At 43.7% G+C, this 23,021-nt stretch overlaps 1 protein-coding gene across 4 annotated transcripts in view; it reads right to left on the bottom strand.

Annotated features, from left to right (window-relative positions):
* Positions 1-23,021, bottom strand: part of LOC147892346 (uncharacterized) — a 125,355-nt gene that overhangs the window by 8,600 nt on the left and 93,734 nt on the right. For all 4 annotated transcript variants that reach the window (XM_087388406.1, XM_087388404.1, XM_087388407.1 and 1 more), the window contains 2 exons: positions 14,507-14,591; positions 14,219-14,399 (listed from right to left, as the gene is read on the bottom strand). In XM_087388406.1, the coding sequence (XP_087244532.1) occupies positions 14,219-14,399; positions 14,507-14,591 (266 nt within the window). The remainder of the gene's footprint in view (positions 1-14,218; positions 14,400-14,506; positions 14,592-23,021) is intronic.

Genomic DNA, 23,021 nt, shown 5'->3' on the forward strand with positions numbered 1-23,021 from the left:
GATTCCTTGATCCTAGACATGCAAGGACACGGAGTCCAAGTGAAGTGCATCAGATCGGGGGTATCGCCCAAGGATGCAAAAGGTCTTATCAACGAGGGAAAGAAACCAGCAGTGGCTCAGAACTTAGCCACCCGAGTGATAAGTAGGACTTCCGACAACCTCATAAGTGCCAAGCAATTGAGCAAGGAAGTCAAACGAGGTGCGGAGGTGCACCTAATGATGATGCGCATGTTAGAGAGCGACCATGGAAAAAGTAGCATTTGTTGCAATGCATCCAGGGCGAGCCCAAAGAAACCCAGTGGATTGGATATGATTTTGGAGGAATTTGGCAATGTGATGCCAAAGGAACTCCCCAAAGGATTACCGCCGTGGAGGCATGTCGACCACCGAATCGAGTTGATTCCTGGCAGCACGCCACCAACAAAGGCGCCGTATCGAATGAACGATGACCAACTCAGGGAGTTGAAGAGGCAACTCAACGAACTGGTTGAGAGCGGATTCATCAAGCCAAGTAAGTCTCCATATGGGGCTCCAGTCTTATTCGTGACAAAGAAAGATGGAAGTTCTAGATTGTGCGTGGACTATAGGGCGCTCAACAAGATCACAATCAAGAACAAGTATTTAATGCCGCTGTTGGATGACTTGATGGATCAGCTAGCCGAGGCTAAGTACTTTAGCCGAATCGATCTAAGATCGGGATATCACCAGATAAGGATTGTAGACGAAGACATTGAGAAGACAGCATTCAGTATCAGGTACGGGAGCTACGATTGGCTAGTCATGTCTTTGTTGACAGTGGTGGAATGTCTTCGGAAGTGGAAACACTACATGCAGGACAAGCACACCAAGGTGTTGACCGATAACATTTCACTAAAGTATTTTCAAACTCAACCAAAACTTTCTGCGAAGCAAGCACGCTGGCATGATTTCTTGGCAGAGTTTGATATTACGATCGAGCACAAGCCAAGAAAGGCTAATGCAATGCCAGATGCATTGAGTAGGAAAGCCAAGCTGATGGCAATTAGCATTGTAAAAGGGTCTCTCATGGAACGGATCAAGGAGGCCATGGAACGAGATGCGGAATCTGAGAAACTGCTTCAGCATGTGAAGCAGGGCGTCGTCCCGGTGGGGAATGTACAATGAGGAAAACGGATTGCTCTATGTCTATGAGAACCGCTTGTACATCTCGGATGACTTGGAGCTCAAGAAAGCTTTGTTATGGGAGTGCCATGACTGTAAGCTTGCAGGACATACAGGGCAAAACAAGATGCTTGAATGAATGCGCCCAATGTTTTTCTGGCCCAACATGCGCGATGACGTAGTGGAGTACGTACGCACATGCCCTACTTGTCAGTTCGTGAAGGCCGACAGAACCAAAAGGGCAGGCAAGTTGCGGACTATGCCTGTGCCATCTAGGCCATGGGATGTGGTGAGCATGGATTTCATCACTTGTCTCCCCAACTCTCATGGTTACACCGCAATCATGGTGGTGGTAGACTACTTCTCTAAGCAGGCCCATTTCATTCCTATCAAATCGCCCATCACGGCGAAACATGTAGCCCATTTGTACTTCACGCATATTTTCAAGTACCACGGATTTCCCCTTCCAATTGTCTCTGACTGGGACCCTAGGTTTTTAAGTGACATGTGGACTCAACTCTTCAAGATATTGGAGACACAGTTGGGTTTCAGTTCTCGTATCACCTAGAGTCTGATGGACAGACCGAAAAGGTGAATCAAACCGCAGAGGATTTCTCACGCAACTATGTTCAGGTGGACCAAAAGGATTGGGCGCTGCACTTGGACATTCTTGAGTTTCACTACAACAACACCGTGCACCGGAGCACGGGCTTCACGCCAGTGGCTCTTGCGTCAGGGGTTACAAAGGTGGATGATCCCGATACAGAGGAGTTCTTGAATAGATGGCAAGAAAGGTTGAAAATTGCAAAGGAAAGCTTGCAAAAGAGTAAACTAGTCATGAAGAGGTACCATGATAAGAAGCGCAAGCACGTGGAGTTCTTCGCTGGCGACTTGGTACTTGTGAGCTCTCGCAACATTAAGCTGCCACAGAACATGACCCCAAAATTCAATCATCGGTTCTACGGACCGTATGAAGTAATGTACGCGCTTGATGAGGTGACCTACAAACTGAAGTTGCCGCTGGAGGTTGCCATCCACAATGCTTTTCATGTACAGTTGTTGCGTCGTTTCTATACAGATAATAAGTTTGGTCGGAAGGTCCACCCGTCATTCTCTAACACTGTAAGCCCGCCTTATGAGCCGGAGGCAATTTTGAAATACAGAATGTTACGGGGTAGAGTAGAGTTTTATGTTAAGTTTAGGGGTAGGCCCATGATGGAATGCAGGTGGATTCCAGAGGCATTTATGATTGATAACTATCGCGACATGGTTCTAAACTTCTATAATGCTTGAAAGGGACTTCAAGCTCCATCGAACCGGCGAGAGTATATGGGAGGTGGTGCTCTCATACAGTGTAACGCGTGCGGACGTTTTGGCACGTTTTGTGAATACATGCATTCTTCTGTACCGTTTTCGATTCCCTTGGTTTTCTTGTTGACACTCACGCATGGGGTGGGTTGAGTGCACGTGAAAGAGAGGGGGAACGGGGTGAACGTCCAGGCAGGTGCTTGGGTGCTTGGGTGCAGGACGCGTCATGGAGGACGTGGTGGGTGTGAGATCTCGGCGGACGGGGGAGACGTGGTCGTGGAGACCCCTTGGTATGTTTTCGGTCATAACTTTTGCATTTGGACTCCGATTGAGAAGCTTCTTGAACCGTTGTGACGGGCGCGGTTTGGCTACGTTTGAGGGATGCGGAGTTGCCTCGGGACCTCCTGCGACTAAGGGAGAGGTGTGGTACCTTACACCGCCCTCGGTTTCACGTAGGGCAAATCAGCTTTGGCAAATGAATCGTCTTGCAAAATGGTGGCGAAAGAGATTGCGGTAGATTTGGAATTATAAAATCCCTCTTCGACAAAACAAGTTTTTTTATCGAGAGTATTGCTAGGGGTTCTTTCATCTAGGCAACTTTTGGCACGCATACATATTGCTCCTGCTGTTTGCCGCACATGTTTGGCTCCGCGGGAGTCTGTCCCTCATCTTTTTTGGCAGTGCTCCCACACCCGTGATTTCTTGGGTCTCCTTGAGTAGCATTTGAGAACTAGATTTCCTAATGCTACCTTTGGAAAGTTGTTTTGGCTTTTTGGGATTCACCCACACAGACAGGAGTTTGACCTATTTTTCACTTGGGTTCGATACTAGGCACTATGACTCTATGGAAGGATAGAAATCATAGGGTTTTTTGTGATCCTACTTTCTCTACTTTCTCGTTTTTCAGGCGCTCCCTACAGCAATCTCTTTTTGATTGTTTGCAAACTCATTACATAGACTCTGATGTATACTTGTCATATAGTGAGATCTTCTACTAATGTACTTTGGCACATCCCATTTTGGGATAGCTACTCTGTAATATAAAGTCTCAAAAATTTCACCCAAAAAAAAAAAGTGTGCGCGCGTGTGAGATCCTCTTTTTTCAGACGCTCTCTGCAGCAATCTTTTTTTGATTGTCTCCAAACCAAACACATAGACTATGATGTATATTTGTCATATAGTGAAATCTTCAACTAAGTAAAGGATCAAGGGATAGATGTAATGGTTAAGAACAAACTTCCTTCTTGCCGGAGTTGGTTGTAGGCCTTGCCACTTGTTGAGTTTATCCCTTATTGTCTTACATCTATTTAGGACCTATCCTCTAGCTCGTGATTTTCTTTCAGACTGATGGGTCTTCGTGCTCTTTTTCTTGTGATTTCGATTGGCAAGCAGTTTTAGTTGTTTGGCACACATGTTCCTATGCCAGACTATGATCACTTCTTGTCCTGGTATCGCTATTGGGCTCTCTAGTCGTTGTATCGTGCTCATACCATTCAGCTATATGAGAACCCTTTAGTGGATGTCTTTTCCTATTTTTGATCTTCTCTTTTCAAAATGCTCAATCCCTTAGAGACCTTCCTTTGGCCGAGTTAAAAGTCTTTATTACTGCTTCTAGCTTTGAGTAGTAGCTATTCCACTTTGGACAGCTATGAATGTACATTTTTTTGTACTGAAATATCACTTTTACAAAAAAATTGTGTGTGTGTGTGTGTGTGTGTATACAGGAGTCTACGCCTCATCCGTTTTGGCACTACCAGAGTCTCATGATTTCTTGCTGTTACTACAGCAGCACGCTTCCTTTGGCAGGCTTTTCCGGCTGTTCGGTTTTTTATCCTGTGCGATTGGGATATGATCTCCTATTTTATTGGGTTCTTGGACCCTATGGATGGACCACATTCATTGAATCTTTGGTGATCCCTCTCTTGCTAAACTTTAGTACTTCTAAGCATCTCTAAGACAATAGTTTTATGATTGTCTACATGCTCGGGATCTTGATATTCCTGTCTTCTTGTCATATAATGACATCTTCTAGTGTTTGTAGATGATTGTCCGTTTCTTTGGGGCTGTTTTTGTAATATAATGACAAATGGATTTCACCCCAAAAACAAGGTGGGAATCGAGGTACCTGCTTGTTTGTTTGGGGTTGTCAAGGTTGCTCCATATATGGTCTAAATGAGAGTTGTAAATTGTGGATTCTTTGAATTCTAAGTTGAGGCAAACAGAGTCCATCATGGTTTGTAGATTTGTTGATTGTGGTGTTTTTTAAGAGATATATATGCTAATGTCACCACTACGACTTGCTTTCACCAAGGTGACACAATCACTAAGTCCCCATTTAGAGAAAATGCGGATAAATATTACAATCAAATTCTCCCATAACATGTAAAAGGGAAACGAAAGTTGTAAATTGGAAGGAAAGAGAAGGAGAAGAGTGCAAGTGAAGGTGAATGAATATGGGGAAACGTAGATGAGTGAAAAGAAAAGCGACGAAAGAGGGGATGGACCATTAAATATGAGTACATGCTTTTAATAAAAGATGGTGTCATACAAGCTAAATGACAAAATATTTCACTACCCCTCATGTAAGGCCAAAAACTTCATCCACACAAAGTGACAATCGTTTAGGATCTCCACAAAGAGACAAAAATCTCAAACTAAAAGTCATTACAATGGCCTAAAGTACCACTAATCCTAACACTAAACACCCATTAACATGGTCAACTTGACCAAATGAACTACATTTTAAACTATGAGCCTAATTAATACTCTCTAATCGACACTATCCCTTAGGACCCTTGCAAGGCCAAAAAAGTGTGTGTCTATATATATATATATAGAGAGAGATCACGGAGACCTCGCCCTTGCCATAGAGAGAGACGACCTAGTAGAAACAGATACGAGATATTTTCGCAGCTCACGGGAGAGCCAACATGGCACCTAGTTATAACATTTTGATTATGAGATTGCTCAGTATGGTTTCATCCCACGTAGGCATATTACAGACAATATAGCAAATGCTCGTGTGGGAATTGAATATACAAAATACACGCAGCAAGATGTCCTTATAATGCAAGTGGATTTTGCTAAGGCATTTGACACTATCCAGTGGGATTTCATCTCCCAAACTATGCAGGCTCTCGATTTTGAGGATAAGATGCAACATGCCATATACTAGCTATCAAGACAACAAGGCTACAGGAATCATTTCGGGAGATCTTACTGATGAATGGACTCTCTTTTCTTCTATGAGGCAAGGTTGTCCTCTCAGTGCAATGTTGTATGCCATTGCTACTCACCCCATGCTTCTCTACATGGATCATCTAGTGGATGTGGGTGATTTGTATGGTCTGGAACTCCCTCATGCGAGAACGTTTGTGGCACAGGCCTATGCGGATGATTCTTTCTTTGTTCCAAAAAATACTAAAAGGGGTCTATCCTGTTGGAGTTTGTGCTCCTTTGGGGCCATCCTCATGGGGATCATTAGTGGCAGACTAAGGTTTGGAAGAGGTTCTTACCTTGGTGAGTCGTGGCAATTGTCCATTGGGACATATGAAGCTAGCACCTCGAGGATGATTGGTCCATGCAAGTGAACAAAGGTTGATTGGCCCATTTAAGCATGGGTTGCTACGTGGCATTAGGCTTCCATGCAATGGATGTGGAAAAGGCGGTGTATGACTCATGACACTTCGAATGAGCACATGGTGGATTGAGTTGGCTAGGAGTTGCTATATGAAGGCGTATCCGAGATCATCTTCTCTCTCTTTTGTCGTTGTGAGTCGCATGAGAGTCTTTTCCTCACGGCTAGCAAGAGATGAGTCGTAGTTTATAGTAGTCCTTGCAAGAGTAGAGTCTTTTTAGAATGAGTGGTCATGATGAGTCCATAGGTGTCGAAGGTCAACAAAGTTCTTTTTTAAGAGCAACAAACACGGTCATGGTGAGCTCAAGTCGTCAAGCTGAGTTGGTTCATGGTCTTTTTACAATATAGGATCTTTTGATGTTTTACTACGTTCATCTCTTATGGAATATTGAATTGAAGAGGGAGGGAGCGATCTAGAAATTCCTACATATGGTATCAGAGCGGACGTGAGGTTATGAGGATTTGTGACACGTTCAGTAAAAGCAAAGTTTGTCTTCGGCAAAGCAAAGGAAGTCCATGAAGTGTTGCAGCGCAATACGTGCATGGTGTAGGTTAGGCGCCATATGCAAATATCTGCGTTGGTTGGCTGATCTCCTACTGGATAGGGTTCATGTTGCTGCAACTGCTCATTTCCTCTGCCAGCGACCTGGGCTTGAAAGGTTAATCTGCATGAGCGACCTACTGATGACGAGCTTCACTTTGAATAAAAAATCCACAATCCTCTGTGAACACAGTTGCAAGTCCATCATGCTTTTGCTACGCAATTCTGATACGGTTTGATGCCTCACAACTCCAGCGTACAAACCAACTGTATTAAGATGACGAGCTTCACTTTGAATAAAAAATCCACAATCCTCTGTGAACGCAGTTGCAAGTCCATCATGCTTTTGCTACGCAATTCTGATACGGTTTGATGCCTCACAACTCCAGCGTACAAACCAACTGTATTCAGTGATGTCTATGATGTTGGTTTGTCTGAAAGTTGGTTTGAACTTTGATGTTTCTCTTCGATCCTCAAAAATTATCTAGCACTAAACGGTTCACAGATTCTCCTGATCCATATCGCACTGATGTATGCAAATTCGTCTACTACTTCTTCAACAACTAATTTCGATGAGGAATCTCCACCGTAGATGAAAATTGTCAGCAGCTGAAACTTGTATGTATGCGTCTGTATTGCGGAGAAAATCTAGAAATCACCGCTCATCCCTACCGGGCTTGTTGTGATTGGTAATACAAAGACATGTAGAGTCATAAAGACTCTGAGAGAGACTACATAAAATGACGATAACATTGCATAAAATGACCAACTGTTTGCAAAGCGACTTGCACACAGCAAGTCGATGAGCCCACGACCTTCACACCCGAACCAGAAGGAGAGGCGACACATGCCTTGCAGCTATGAGTGATGTTTGTGAGACGTGCGACACACAGTCGCACATAGAGTCGCCAACAACATAGCACGCAGCCTCACTAACTGTATAGAAGCACCGAGGTCGTGAGCCAAGTTCCAACGTAGTCCACCAATCACGAAGCCGTCCATACGACTCTCATGGGATGCCAGAGGTCGCATAGCTCTGCCGGAAACACGGAGGAAGGAGAGAAGAAGCCTCTAAAACCGCCTTTAGAGAAGGCCACACTTCCCTACCAGTGCATAGATGCCAAGTGGCATAGCTACAAGCGCCCCCCACAAAGGCTTATTCGACCTATTTGCTAACAGCCCCCCATAAGCTGAGTGGGGGAGCAATAGTAAAGAAAAATCAAATCAAACGAACGATCATCATGTAATCTAAAAAATGTCGCACTGACTCTGATATTCTAGAAAGCATAATCTTTGTGCACATCGATTACTAGTGGTGTTTCAAATTGCACTGGTCATACTGATTTTCCTATTCTCCATCCACCAAAACAAGCCTTGGAGCTGCCAGCTTCTCTTTCTTTCCATTGTCCTTGCTCTTTCTTTTACCTTTGATTGTGTAAGCATGTTCTCCTGTACCTATAGTGTTAAGTTCTACTCTTCTCTCCCTCACTGAGAAACATTGCTACAACATCATGCAAACTTAATGATCCGAGTTTACCCGTAGTATAGTGACTATCTCGTTGTATGTCGGTGGAAGACTTATGAGCAATATTGCCTTGGCATCATCGTTGTCTACACGAACTCCTAGTGCTTGTAACTGCTTCACAATTGCTTGCATCTTGTTCAGATGTGTAGCAAGAGAATCAACCATCCCCCATTTGAAGAGCAAAAAGTTCTTGCTTCAACATAATTTTCAGATTCCTTACTCGTGGACTGAACAAACTCTCCAATATAGACCAATTCTGGGAATGGTGAAAATATTCCATGCCTAGAGCACGCCCTAGGAGACCTAAAGGTCGCTCATTTTTCAGATCCCATGCTTGCATTTTTTCTAGTCCCTGGTTATTTGTGGGTTTCTTCTCAGTCCCCAACACAACCCCCCAGAGACCCTTTTCCATGAAAAGAAGTCTTACAAATAACTGCCATGACGGGAAATTTCATCCATCAAACTCGACTACAGGGGTGTCAAGCAAACCGGATATAGACAGGGACTTCCACCCACTCTCCATCTTGAAGGCTCGACCACAAGCTTCTAGACAACTCTAAAATCCTCACTGACCTGCTCTAATACCATGTTGGAATTAGAGCACAAATTGGGGATAGATGTATGATATGAAATATTAGGACAGAGACTCTCACGATATGAGACCACTCCAAAATAGACTGTATTGTAGAGAGAGTCTAGAAACCACCACTCATCCCTTCTGGGCTTGTTGTGGTGGTAATACAAAGAGATGTAGAGTCACAAAGACCCTGAGAGACACTACATAAAATGACAATAACATTGCATAAAATGACCAACTGTCTACAGAGCGACTTGCACATAGCAAGTCCATGAGCCCACGACCTTCACACCCGAACCAAAAGGATAGGTGACACATGCCTTGCACCTAACGAGTGATGTTTGTAAGAGGTGTACACACAGTTGCACGTAGAGTCAGCACATAGCCACACTAGCTATATAGAAGCATTGAGGTCGTCAACCAAACTCCAGCGTAGTCCACCAATTAGGAAGCCGTCCATACGACTCTCATGAGATGCCAGAGGTTGCGTAGCTCTGTCGGCTCGTAGGAAGAAGGATTAACGCCTCTAGAACCACCTTTAGAGAAGGCCACGCTTGCCTACTAGTTCATGGATGCCAAGTGGCATAGCTACAAGCATGCCCCCACGAAGGCTTATTCGACCTATTTGCTAACATTCTAGCATGCACACGGGTGGTTTGGTCGCTTCTAGACTGCCTTTGGATGTTGCCATAACCTCCCCTACCTTTCTTATTCCCTTAACAATCCTTATCACCACCTGAAACAGCCCAAGAAAATCCCTGGACAATCCAATAGTGATTGAGAAAGAAAAAAAGAAAGATGTATTAACGTCTGCAGGAGGCCTCACGGGCCTATGAGACAAAGTACAAAACCAAAAATGGTAACTCATACAAGACGTTATGGACGAAGCAAAGGGCTCACTAAGGCCCTTGTTGCAAGCTAAAGTGCTAAACTAGTGAGCAAAATAGCAGAAGAGTATCATGTGCTCAGAGCTAACAATCCTAGCACATGCCTCGGTTCCATATATCCAAGTACTCTGGTGGCTCTCAGATGGGATGTGAGGAGCTCTTGTATCTTTGTCTATCGAGCTGTCTCTCGATGCGGTGGAGGGCGCGGTCTCCGTGATCTCTATATCCAATGGGCTACGTCAAGTGTGAGGCAGACAATGGCAAGCATCTAATGTTGATGCCAAGCAGTGTGAGATGATATGGGGTAGTGTTGCTTGACTCTCATAATGCTACGTACATAATATAAGACAGATGTACATTGTGAGCTATGCACTTTGTCTGCAAGCAATCATATAAAAGATTGCTGTAGAGAGCGCCTAAAATTGAAAACGTGGGATCACCAAAGACTCTATGATTTCTATCCTTCCATAGAGTCCAGAGCGGCCAGTAGCGAATCCAAACAAAAAACAAATCGATCTCTTTTGTAACTGGGTGTATCCCAAAGATCCAGAAAGACTTTCCAAAGACGGCATGTGAAAAATTTGGCATGTAAACGCTGTCCAAGGAAAGTGAGAAAATCCTGAGTGCAGGAGCAATGCCAAAGTAGATGTGGCATAGACTCCCATGGAGCTAAGCATCTGCAACAAACAGCCGGAGCAATATGTCTGCGTGCCAATAGTTGCCCGAGATGGAAAAACCCCCAATAGTACTCGCCACAAGAAACCTTGTTGTTTGAGTGGCATTTTAGAATGCCAACTCTGTCTCAATCTTTTGTGCCACCACTTTGCTGTGTGATACATTCGCCAAAGCTGATTGAGCTTGTCAGAAAACCATGGTGGGAGTAAAAGGACCTTCTATAATGAAGAGACAGTAATATGTGACAACCGTAAAGGTTTCAAGAACGATCTCGGAGAAGTAATAATCCAATCATGAAGACATTCTTGAAGCTCCAATGGTGGAATGGGCTGAAAAGGCTGAAGCATAACTGTAATTTTCTGCCAAATGCATCTCAAAGGCATACCCAGGTCAAATTTTGCAGCAGCCAATGGAAAAGAAAGAGGAAACCCATCATCTTTAATGACATCTGCCACTGAATGGATGCCTTTTAAACTGAGGAAACACAAGCGGCACACACTTTTTTTGTGGGAAGAAATCTTTTATTTCTGTAGAATAATTACATTCATAGTTACTTCAAAACGAAGTAGCTACTACTCAACTAAAGATCTCAGTATAAGCTGTATACACATCCTGATCAATCAAACGAGTCTGAAAACAATCGTAGAATGATTGTTGCAGAGATCGTTTGAAAAAAAGAAAGGATGAAAATAGTGGATCACCAAAGACTCTATGATTTCTATCCATCCATAAAGTCCATAGGGTCCAATATCGCACCCATACAAAAAATAAATCAAAACCCTGTCTCTATGGATGAAAGCCAAACAACCAGAAAAATCTGCCAAAAGTAACAGTAGGAATTCGCTGTCGAAGCCTCTGTCTGATGAGAGCAATGAGATCAGAAGTATTTGGACAGGACCAAAAGATGTGAAACACTGATTCAATAGAGTGTGGGCATCTGTGACAAACAGCTGAAGCAATATGTCTGTGTGCGAGTAACTGTCCAGATGGAAAAATGCCAAGGAGAACTCGCCATAGGAAAAGCTGTTGTCGAAGAGGGACTTTGTAATGCCAAAGGAGACGCAGCCTTTTTCTCCACCACTTCATTGGACGATCCATATGCCAAACAGTATTTGCTCTGTTGGAAATCCAAGGTGGAGATAATAACACTTTATACAGTGATGACACTGTGATATGTGAGAGCTTCAAAGGACGGACATATGAGGAAGGAGAGCGTAAAATCCAATCCTCAAGCCGATGCTGAATTTCCAAATGAGGTACTGGCAAGTACGGTTGGAGCATTGCTGAAATTTTATGCCATAAAGGACGATAATGAGCTCCCAAGCCATATTTGCGAGCAGCCAAAGAAAAAGATAGAATTGTGCCATCATCCTGAAGTACATCCGCCACAAACGAAATGCCTTTGAAGGAGAGAAAATAAGAACATCCGGGTTCTTGTATGGCCAAAGGTGGGTGGAATACTTTAGACCAAAAGAGATTCTCTACCCTCAAAGAGTTGCCCGAGAGAGAGTCCCTGCCTTGCCATTCCAAGTGGGATAGAATGTGTTTCCAATCAAGAAGCAAAGAAGAGACAAAAGGGCATCCTCTAATCTTGCCTTGGATAGAGCCAAATAAAAAATCCCACTGAGTAGGCTGCCAATTCCCAAAAGCAGATGTATGAAGATGTAATAAAAGAGAGCGGATCATGAAAGCCCAAGGCTGATCTCCTTGTATAAACTGCATCATCATTTTCCCTCTGTGAGCAAGTAAATGCATTTGAATATTGAGAATGTTCAGACCCCTGTGCATCTTTGGAGAATAGAGACGATGCATGGAGAGTAATCTGAGACTTTTCTTGCCATGTTTTGAACGCCATAAAATTTCCATGATAGCTGACATAAATGAAACCAGATCTGCCTTAGTAAACATAGTGAGAGGCAGATAAAATTGTATGTATGCTATCAAAATGGATTGTGTAATTCGCAGACGAACATGTAATGGCCAAGTTGCAAGCTTCCAATATTCAAGTTTTGCCCTTAACTTTACTAGCACCCAATCAGTTTGTTGTGAACGGGTGAGTCCCCAGCCTAGAGGATAACCAAGATGTCGAATGAATTGAGAAGCGGGGACAATTTCCCCAGGCCACAGAAGGTTGTGCCATTCCTGTGCATGTAAAGGTAGCAATTTGGATTTCTGAAAATTTACCCAAAGGCCAGCAGCCAATCCATATGTAGAAAGAGCATGCATAATCATGGACAGATCAGCCCGAGTATTTTTTGGAGTAAAGAATGAATCATCAGCATATGCCTGAGCAATCATGCTGCGACTGCCAAGAATCTCCAAACCGTGCAGCTGGTCAGTGTCCAAGAGGTGATCCAGATATTGCAGCAGTGGATGAGTGGCTATGGCAAAAAGTAAAGCACTCAGTGGACATCCTTGTCTGACAGAGCAAGCAAGAGTCCAGGATGGAGAAATATCTCCTGAAAGTATGCAGGCAGCTTCACTATCTTGATATAGCCAATTGATGAGTTGCTGCATTTTTGTGCCAAAGCCCAAAGCCTGCATAGTCGATGAAATGAAATCCCATTGAACTGTATCAAAAGCTTTGGCAATATCAACTTACAATAACAAAACATCCTGCTGTGTGTATTTGGCATATTCAATTCCAATGTAGGCATTAGCAATGTTATCTGTGATATGCCTACGCGGGACAAAGCCATATTGCGCAGGATGCAACCCATCATGTAAAAACCCCTTTAGCCGATTAACAATCATTTTGGTAGTGACTTTGTAAATTACGGGCATAAGAGTGATAGGTCTCCAGTCTGCCAAAGACTCACAAATTTGGTTTGCTTCTTGCAGGGAGCCGAGCGCTCCTTTTAAAATGTTTTTTCATATGAATACTCTGCCATGACTTGGTAAGAAAAGGAGCTTGAGAATGAAGAACCTGTAAAAGGGTGGTGAAAGCCAAAAAAACCAGTCCCAAAGGAATATCAGAGGAAGCCCACACGAGAGAAGAGGAAGTGTATAACTGGTAAGGAGAGAGCAAAGGGATAGGTAGGAAACCCCAAAAACTAGTCTGGCTGTACGGGAAGGCTGGGTTTGTACGGAAACGTACAGATGTACGGACGCCTGGCTGTACGGGAAGGCTGGGTTTGTACGGAAACATACAGATGTACGGACGCCGTACGGCGGCCGTACAGATGTACGGATGAAGATTGTGCAGGGTTACTAGCGTGAAACGGAGATGCTGACGGAGGGCAAACGAACTGAAACGTACGGAGGGTGGCAGAAATGTACGGATGCACAGAATAAAGCTTCAGAAAGGAAAAACGGTATCGACGCACACACACGCAGGGTTGGAGCGAGATCACACAGGTTACGCAGGGGGAGCAGTCTGGTCGTACGGGCTGTCCGTACTGACGTACGGCACCTGTACGGCAGCCGTACAGGTGTACGGGCAGAAGGGGGAGCTGTACGGGGCTCTCACGATCTGATCACCTCTCTCTCCCGCTCACTCACCTCTCACTCTACACACATACACACACACACATACAAGCGGCACACACACACGCACACGCGCACATATAAATAATAATGACAGCGTGATTTACCTGGAAAACGAAGAGGTAAAATCCTTGACAGATAGTTTTCTGTTAAAACAAGACGCCATGACTCATGCAAAATACATACTACCATGACTGAAGGATTTTCAATATCTCAGGAAATCGTCATTACATTATCTGGTTGCTCTCATCAGGTAAAAAACAATCAGATCTAGAGAATTAATGTGATTCTGTGCATCACAGGCCCATAGGACTTTAAAGAGGGATAAGAGTAGTCCACGCAGCTTTCAAACACTCAGACTACTTACATTCCAAAATTACTAAGTCAGATTTATGATTTAATTTGAGCTCAACATAGTAACAAAAAAGAATAGGAAACTTACGGGCCAAACAGGTAAGGAAACCAATTCTGCAACGTTTTGAAGAAGTTTGCTTGTAAAAATCCAAGGCGTCCTTTATTGAAAAGCATCAAATTTGAGTTCATTTCTACAATTGTGTGGGCATCTTCCAATCTTTGCTTTGTAAACTCTACTGTAGCTCTTGAGACTGGATATTTCCCTTCACCTACACACCATGCGAATCGATTCTTTGCCATGTGTCTGATGATGATGGTGCTATAGAAATTCAAAGTAGCTTAAGAAAAAGAGCGACGTGGATGAAGCAAAACAAACCATCAGATGTTAATCCTGCAAGTATGTTGTTGAATAATAAACAGTCTTCTAAAGCAGCATTGCATCCCGTGCCATATGAAGGGAACTGTAGCACATCCATAAAGGAGCAAAAGAATGTCATAACACATTGGAAGAGCTCAAGTGTATCAATTAACGTTCCTTGAAAATATGAATAAAAACCGTTGCGTTTGTATCACAATGTCATAAGGCCTCATCAAACCATCTTAAAATTCATGCCTGCAATTTTAAGCATTGCCTTATGTTGTTGTACAGTTAAATTTGAAGCCAAAATTATGATGCAACAAGACATGATTTTTTCAAATTTAGTCTATTAATTTTTTTTTCTCAAAGCTTCACTGAAACCTCATCACAAAAACATTCTGATGAAATAAACAAGCTAGTTGTGAAAGCTACAGAGGGTCCTTTCCCCCCCTTAAAGATGATCATTATCCTTGTGTAATGAGGAGGCAAACCTCCATTGATTAGGAGCCAAACAATGATGATACCCGTGCCATTCAAAAACAAAAGGCGGTCTCTTGCTATGACGGTCTATTCTAAACACCCGCGTGAGTATGAATGAACTTAACCAATATCATTGCAAGAATCTCTTCTAACCGTAGATTCAGATCATCCATCTTCACATTGCATCTCCAAATATGTGCCATGCTAGACTGCTGCCTATCATCTCCGTACTAGGCCTGCCTGGGCCAGCTTAGAAGGAGCTGCCAATGGGACAGAAATCTAGATGCTCCTCACCATAAACAGCTAAATCTGATTGAGCGTGCTGCACAATAGAAGCCCATGGAAGAAAGACATTGCGAAAAACTCTATAATATCCTCCCGCTTGCAATTCTGCAACTCTACAGGTTGTCTTGTTATGGTCAAGTACTGTTCCATACGTACACCTATGTGTGTAACTAGCCCAGAGTCCTCTCCAAAAGATCTATGTGATTAGAGAGAGCGTATTGGAGGGCATGTGATTTGGATCAATCCACAGATGGGAGACTCCACATCAGGATTCTGAATGTCTATGCTCCTACTTCTCGTTAGCAATGCCCCTCTTTCTAGAGGTGGCTTACAGATAGCCTCTGAGATGTAGACTCTTTGATTGTTGGAGGAGACTTCAATAGTCTAGAGTTTGAGGAGGATAAGCAAGGTGGAGCCCCCTTCTCGGTGATGCCCAATGCCGAGTTGCAATTAGTGGTCATGACCACTAGAGGGAGGCAGAGTCCTCCAAACTTCTCGATAGTATTTGCTACTCCTTCAACCAATGGCAGCTCAATGGTTTACTGGAGAAACTTGACAGATTTTACATGGGGGATTGGGCAACATACTAAGGGGAGCCAATCATATTTTGGCAGGGACGACGATGTCAGATCACTCCCAGATTGTGATGCACATAGAAGAACCCCCTCATGGACTCCCACAGAAGGGGGCTTGCATTCCAATGCTTTGTTACATAAGAAGAAGGTGCAGCACATTGTAGCCAAGATTTGGCAACATAGCCCAAGAGCCCCCCCAGGTTGGTTGGGCAGCTTGAGTAGTTGAGACGATTCACAGGAGCTGTGAGGAGCTTCAAGCTTAGGCATTACAATGATGTCACTCTACCATATATATATATATATATATATATATATATATAGAGAGAGAGAGAGAGAGAGAGAGAGAGAGAGTCTATTAAAAGTCTTCGGAAGACCAAAAAGGGTCTATGAGACTAAAAGAAGGTGATACAATGAAGTGATGGGTTGTGCCAATAAATGCGCATCAACACCCAGGACAAATACAAAATTCATAATCATAGTCATGCCCAAAAGGGAAAAAACTATCTGAGAGAAAGCCGGCGAGAGTGCTGACCCGAGGAGGGAGGGCGTCGGTGTGTGAGGCTGCGGTGGTGGTAGAAACCTTGTGATAGGGCGCTGGCAGCTGTCTGCATGTACAACCCACTGAAGTCTCTTGCCTGTATCCCTGCAGCGAACAAATGCTACAGTCACTCCTATAGATTGTGCATCTGGTCTAGTAAGCATGGAAGTAAGGTCCCCTAGCGTGATCTGTGCCTCAATGCGTTGTCGAGAGAGAAAGAAAGTTTATTAAAGTCTTCTAAAGACCGATGGGTCTATGAGACTGATAGAAAACCTGATACAATGAGCAAAAGGGTGGAGCTACTAAGCGAGCATCCTAACCCATGCTAGAGAAAACTGTGTAGACATAGTCAATGATATCATCATACATGTCATCATAGTCATAGTCATCCCTAGCATCCTCATCCTCATAATAGATGCAATCTGATCCAATACAATACAATACAATGCAGCATACACAAGGCATGAAACATCAAGGTTCACCCGACGACGGACTAGATAGTGTAGGCAAGAAGCCCATGATAGATTGCTGTCTGCTGTCTGGAGGAGTACTTCGTCATGCCCTCCTGGCAGCTACTCTATGTCTGAAAAGGCAATGGTATCGTCCACGGATCTCGTAGTAGATTGGGCAACGGAAGACGAAGTGCTCCTCTGACTCGACCTCATGTCGCTCACATAATATGTAGATATGGCTCTCTCTAGGGATCACCTCTGCTCGTCTGCTCTCGATACGGAGTCGATGAGATAACACACAGAACTATCTTTCTCTGTGTGTGTGTGTGTGTGTGTGAGTGTGTGTAGTGTGTGTGAGAGAGAGTGCGACCTCTGCTGTTTAGCCTCGCCAAGGATTCCGTACAGCCCCCCTTTCTGTCCGTACACCTGTACGGTTGACGTACAGTGTTCGTACGACCATACAAACAGATAGGTTAGGTCTGACTTACCTCCACGCAGCCCTGAGCGCAGTTCCGTACCCGTCTACATCGCCGTACTTTTTTCTGAGGACCACGTTCCGTACGTCTGTACAGCCCCGTCTGCTTTTCCGTACAGTCCAGTCTGCTGTGTACTTCTCCGTACAGGTTTCAGAAAGACCGTTTGCATCTCTGTACAGAATTCCGGAAGACCGTCTATAGTTCCGTACAATCCTTCTGTGTACTTGTCCGTACGGTCCAGTGTCTTTTCCGTACAGTCCTGGGTCTTGCTCCTATACTTTTCCGTACAGTCCTGTGTCTTGCTTGTTGCTTCTATACTTCTCCGTACAGTCCTTCTTGCCTTGTCGTATTTCAATCATGGCTTCAGGTTTGGATGTTTGTACATATGCTCGAAAAGAAAGACCCGCAGATGCTAAGCGCCGCCCTTCACAGCCTGCATCACAAGATGATGAACTTACTATGGAAGCTCAGTACGTGTTTGATACCCTCAAGGATGACTTTCACCAGTCACGACAGGAATGGGGCAAACCAGTTCCAGAGGTCACGTACAAATTGAAATTGCCGTCCCTCGTGAATCCTCTCAGGAAGTTATCTCAAACCGCGGTTATAATTTTCTTTCCACGAAGAATCCCAGCAGCTAGTGACATCGCATAGTGGATTAAGTCCATCCTTGGAGGATGCTTTGTAGAGGGAGTGTATTTTGCATCTAGAGGCTTTTATGAGGTGCATTTATCAGATGCTTTGTGCAAGCAGAGGCTACTTGAGCTCTCTCCCCTCTTTAACGGGAAGCAGATGGTACATGCTATGCCCTGGTCCCCAAACAAGGATTATCAAAGTCTTATGCGACATCATTGTCATGTATGGGTTGAGGTTGTTAACTTCCCGGACTATATGCATGAAGAGTTGCCTGGCTTGGCTGCTTCTTTGGGACAGGTCATTTGTCGCCCTATGGGAAACCGTAACAGGTTCTGCATTCTCTGGGACACTGATACACCTACCCCTCCTTCTATTGCAGTGGAAGTTGAGGGAGTGCAATTGGGAAAAAAGTATTTTGAATTGAAATGGGGTGTGTTTGCAGGAGCTTGTTTTGCCTACCACAAGTTTGGGCATCTAGCCTCTGAATGCCCAATGGTTCTGCATCAGCCCCCTCCCAATGCCTTGCCGCCCCAGACACGGGAAAAGAATGAGAATTTGCAAGCCAAGACAGTAAATAGAAATGGAGCAAAGAATGCCAAACCAATCAATCAGGTGCAGTCACTTGCTCGAAAAGGAAAAGATAAAGAAAAAGAGAAGATGAAGGAATCTGCGGGAACTGATCGGGATGGTTTACAACAGCCTAAGAAGGTGGTTGTATTGAAGCAACGCCCCTTTCAATCTCGTCAATGGGATGCTTCTTCTCCCTCACCAGGACAGGCTTCTACTTCAGCTCCTGTCCTTCAAAATTGGGTGGGGGTTTTGAGTGAGGGCATCCCCATATGTGATTCTGAAGAAGGGGAGAATGCTATGTCTTTCATGGATCATGAAGGAATGCAGCCCATGCAGGCAGAGGCTTTGCCTCTCTGATGTCTTGTTTTATTCTTATACTTTACTGTATATACCTCTTTCATGCATCATACACTTAAGTGCTTTACATACAATGTACAGAGCCTCTGCAATGTCTCAAAGTGGAGGCTTTTATGGAATTATGTACATAAAATGCAGCCAGATATTGTTTGTTTGCAAGAGCATAATCAACACTACAAGGCTGGTCATCATGATTATTTTGGCGGTTATGATATATATTATGCTGGTACCACTACCTACTCAGGTGTATGCATACTGGTTAGACATGAGCTGGAGCCTCAGTTAGCCTTCAATGACAGCAGTGGCAGATGGATGGTCATACAATGTAATGTCAATGGTGATCTTCTTGAGTTTGCATCAGTCTATGCCTCCTAGACCTCTGCCATGAGGGCTTCTTTATGGGATTCTTTAAGCAAATATCCATGGAGATCTAATGCATTCATCTGTGGAGATTTTAATAATTCCCCTCTGCCAAGAGATAACACCACCTTAAGATCTCATATGCTATCATTGGAAAGGCAGAAATGGGATAGCATGCTTCTTTCTGTGCAGGCTGAAGATTTATGGCTGCTTCTCCAAGGGTCAGTGCCTGGATATACTTTTCATCATAATGCACTTACTACATACTGGGCAAGGCTTGACAGATGGTATTTGTTTTACCCACAACAATATGCAGATTTTAGTCCTTATAGATTTCTCATTGGGCTTGTCAAATCATGCCCCATTATGGATGCATTTGCACCTTGGTATACCACTGGATGACTTGCCACCCCTTTTCAGTAGATTATTGCATGTTAATCAGGCTTATTTCCGACATCACTATTTCCAGCAAATGATCAGACTTGCAACTAATCCCTTGCCTTTGCATGCCCAGGAGGACATGGATTATGCTTGGGACAGTTTTGTCTCTCGTATACAGAATGTCATTAGGGAGTATGGAAACTGGCATATGACTAAATGGAGGCATGAGGTTAAATGGGCAAAAAGGACAGCACAACAATTGACTGAATTTTCACATTTAAGGCCTCTCTCTGAATCAGAAAATGATTCCCTTTCACATGCTCAGATTAAATTGACTGTTAATGATCAGAGGAAATTGCACAAATGGCAGATTAGGGCAAGAATGAAGCCCCTCATGGATAAGGGCTGCTCATCAAAAGCCTTTTTCCAGGGCCTGCATGCTACTCGAAAGAAAAACTCATGTCTAAGGGTAAGGAAGCTAGATGGCTCTTGGACGCACTCTTTCTCTGATCTCCAAGATGAATGCCAAAATTATTTCCAGAAATTGTTCTCTGCTCCTAGTTCCCCATCAAATCAAATGACTGATGCGAGGACTGAATTTCTCCAATATGTTTCTGAAAGAGTGGAAATGGATGATGCTCTTACCTTGGAGAGACCTTTTACTGACACATAACTTGATAATGCATTGTTCCACCTCAGCAAATACAAGTCCCCTCGTTGGGATGGCCTTACGGTGGAATTTTATATTTCTTTTTGGGATGATTTGAAAGATGTCCTCTTGAAAATGATCAATGTTGCCTGGCAAGAAAATCGGTTACCGCACTCTTGGAAGCATGGCATAGTCAAACTTGTGCCCAAAAAACATCTGTGTGACCGTATGTCAGATTGGAGGCCTATTACTTTGATGCCTGTAGTTTACAAACTCATTACCAAAATGATTGTGCATAGGCTTCACAGGATACTGAATGCAGGACTTCATCCTCATCAGTATGGATTTGTGCCGCGAAGACAAATCCATGATAATATTTCCAATGCCTTGACTGCAATTGAATATGCTAAGTACTCGCATCAAGATGTCCTTATATTGCAGGTGGATATTGCTAAGGCATTTGATACTGTTCAATGGGATTTTATCTCTCAAATCATGACAAAGTTAGGCTTTGGTCCCAAGATAGCAAATGCAGTTTACTGGCTTTATTCGGACTCTACTTCTCAGTGCATTCTTGGGGGTCATCTGTCTCGGTCATGGACATTGGGTCGATCAGTTAGACAGGGCTGCCCTCTTAGTGCTCTCTTCTATGCCATTGCGACTCATCCACTTTTGATGCATCTTGATCATCTTACAAACACAGGACAGATGACTGGTCTTAAAATCCCTCGGGCTGCATCTTTTTTGGCACAAGCATATGCTGATGATTCCTTCTTTATGCCACAGAATTCTCCCCAGGAAGTTCACATGCTTATGACCACTCTTTCATTGCGCAGGATTGCATGTCAATTTTGACAAATCTAAATTACTTCCCCTGAAACAATGTGATTGGCATTCTATTCTTTGGCCAGGTCAGGTGGTGCATTCCAAAGATGTAGTCAGGCATTTGGGATATCCCATAGGATGGCATATCACCAGGAAGCAGCAGCTAAAATAAATCTTCCAAAGACTTCAACATAAACTGGAATACTGGAAGATTTCTACTTGGCCTCTTCATGTCAGGCTTAGAATAGTACAGTCCATTGTAATGTCCTATGTCCAGTTCTATTTGCCTTTGATACATTGGTCCTCCAGGGATATTTCAGTCTTTATGTCTCAAGCTATGGAGATGTTATGGAGGACAAAAACTGCTGTCAAAGCATTGAGACTGATGAAGATGGAAATGGTGTGCTCTCCTAGGATGCATGGTGGACTTAATGTCCTCAATATAAGATATCATGTGCTTGCAAGGAAGGCGACTATGCTGCATACTTTTTTCCGCTAACAACAGCCATGGACTTGTATGCTAGCATCCATGTGTGTCAACATGAGGACTTGTGCTTATGGTCATTGGACTACTGACCATTGGGAGGTTGTCATTAACAGATTTGTAGGAAAGATACCTGACTGTCCTTTCTCTACTGCTCTGATACTTGACTGGAAACAAGTACTTTCTAAGGTCAAATGGGCTCCTGATAATTGCTTGGGGACAAACTCAATGAGGAAAGAAAGTATTCATTGGAGTGCCATTTTTGCAATTCCGCTCGCCTTACAGGAACCTGTTCGGGCTTACAATCTGATGAAATTGGGAATTAGATACATACATGATGTGGTAGATGATCAGGGATATGTCTTATCTTTTCCTCAGGCCACTGCTTTCTATGCATTGGGAATGCATCATAGGTCTATATGGAAGAAAATTGCTGATTTATTACATCCTTTTCTACCTGTTTCTCCTGTGGCTGACACCGATAGGCTTACGGATTGGCAATTGCAACCCTCTGCTACATGCACTCATCCTGTTCCTCTTCCTACCTTAACCTCCATCAAAGCCTATAGGCTTCTTCAGCCTGCTCCATGGATTCAGCAATATGTTATTTCTCTGTGGCATATAAGGAAGCCCCTCTCATGGTGCCGGAAGAATCTCAGGATGTTATGGAAGTGTAAAATGCCATTGAAACAAAGACTTTTTCTTTGGAGATGTATGACAGGTACATTGTCAGTGGGGGTCACACTTGCTAAACGTCGCATTGCACCATCCACATGTTTAAGATGTCAAGCTCCTTCAGAGACTGTTATTCATTTGCTTTGGCACTGCCCGTGTACTAAGATCCTCCTCAGGAGAATTTCAGATTATCTTCGGATCCGTTTCCCGAGTCACAGATTTGGGAAACATTTCTGGCTCTTTGGCAGATTTATGAAGTCTTTGTCTCAATACTCACTATTTCTCTCTTGGGTGCGATATTGGGCTCTTTGGACAATCTGGAGTGAGCATAATTTGGCATACTTGGGTCGGCAGATTCACAAGTCATATGAATCTTTCCGAGCCTCATTGCGGCAATCCTTACATGATGCCTGCCATGAGGGTGATATGGATGCTTCTTGCATAGAGCTTTTCTTTTTATGCTTCTGAACTTTGGGATACTCTCCATTTTGGAGACCTCCCATCATGTAAATTTATGAACATATAAATATATGCACTGGAAAAAAAGTGTGTGTGTGTGTGTGTGTGTCTCTCTCTCTCTCTCTCGATCAGGGACCCGATACTGCTGGTACTTCAGACTCACTAGGTGGCTCACATCCCTTGGACTAGACATGGATAGACTGCCTCCGTTCCGATACAGCATAGATGCCCCTCATCTCGAGTTGACTCGCCACGAGCTTAGCCAGGTCACGAGAGCAGACTTGCTGCAGCTTCATACGTATCGCACTTGGATTCATCCCACGCAGCTTCC

Source organism: Dipteris shenzhenensis, chromosome 17 (assembly GCF_047967505.1).
Source record: "Dipteris shenzhenensis isolate YYH24624 ecotype China chromosome 17, Dip_SZ_1.0, whole genome shotgun sequence".
In the NCBI taxonomy this organism is placed as follows: domain Eukaryota; kingdom Viridiplantae; phylum Streptophyta; class Polypodiopsida; order Gleicheniales; family Dipteridaceae; genus Dipteris; species Dipteris shenzhenensis.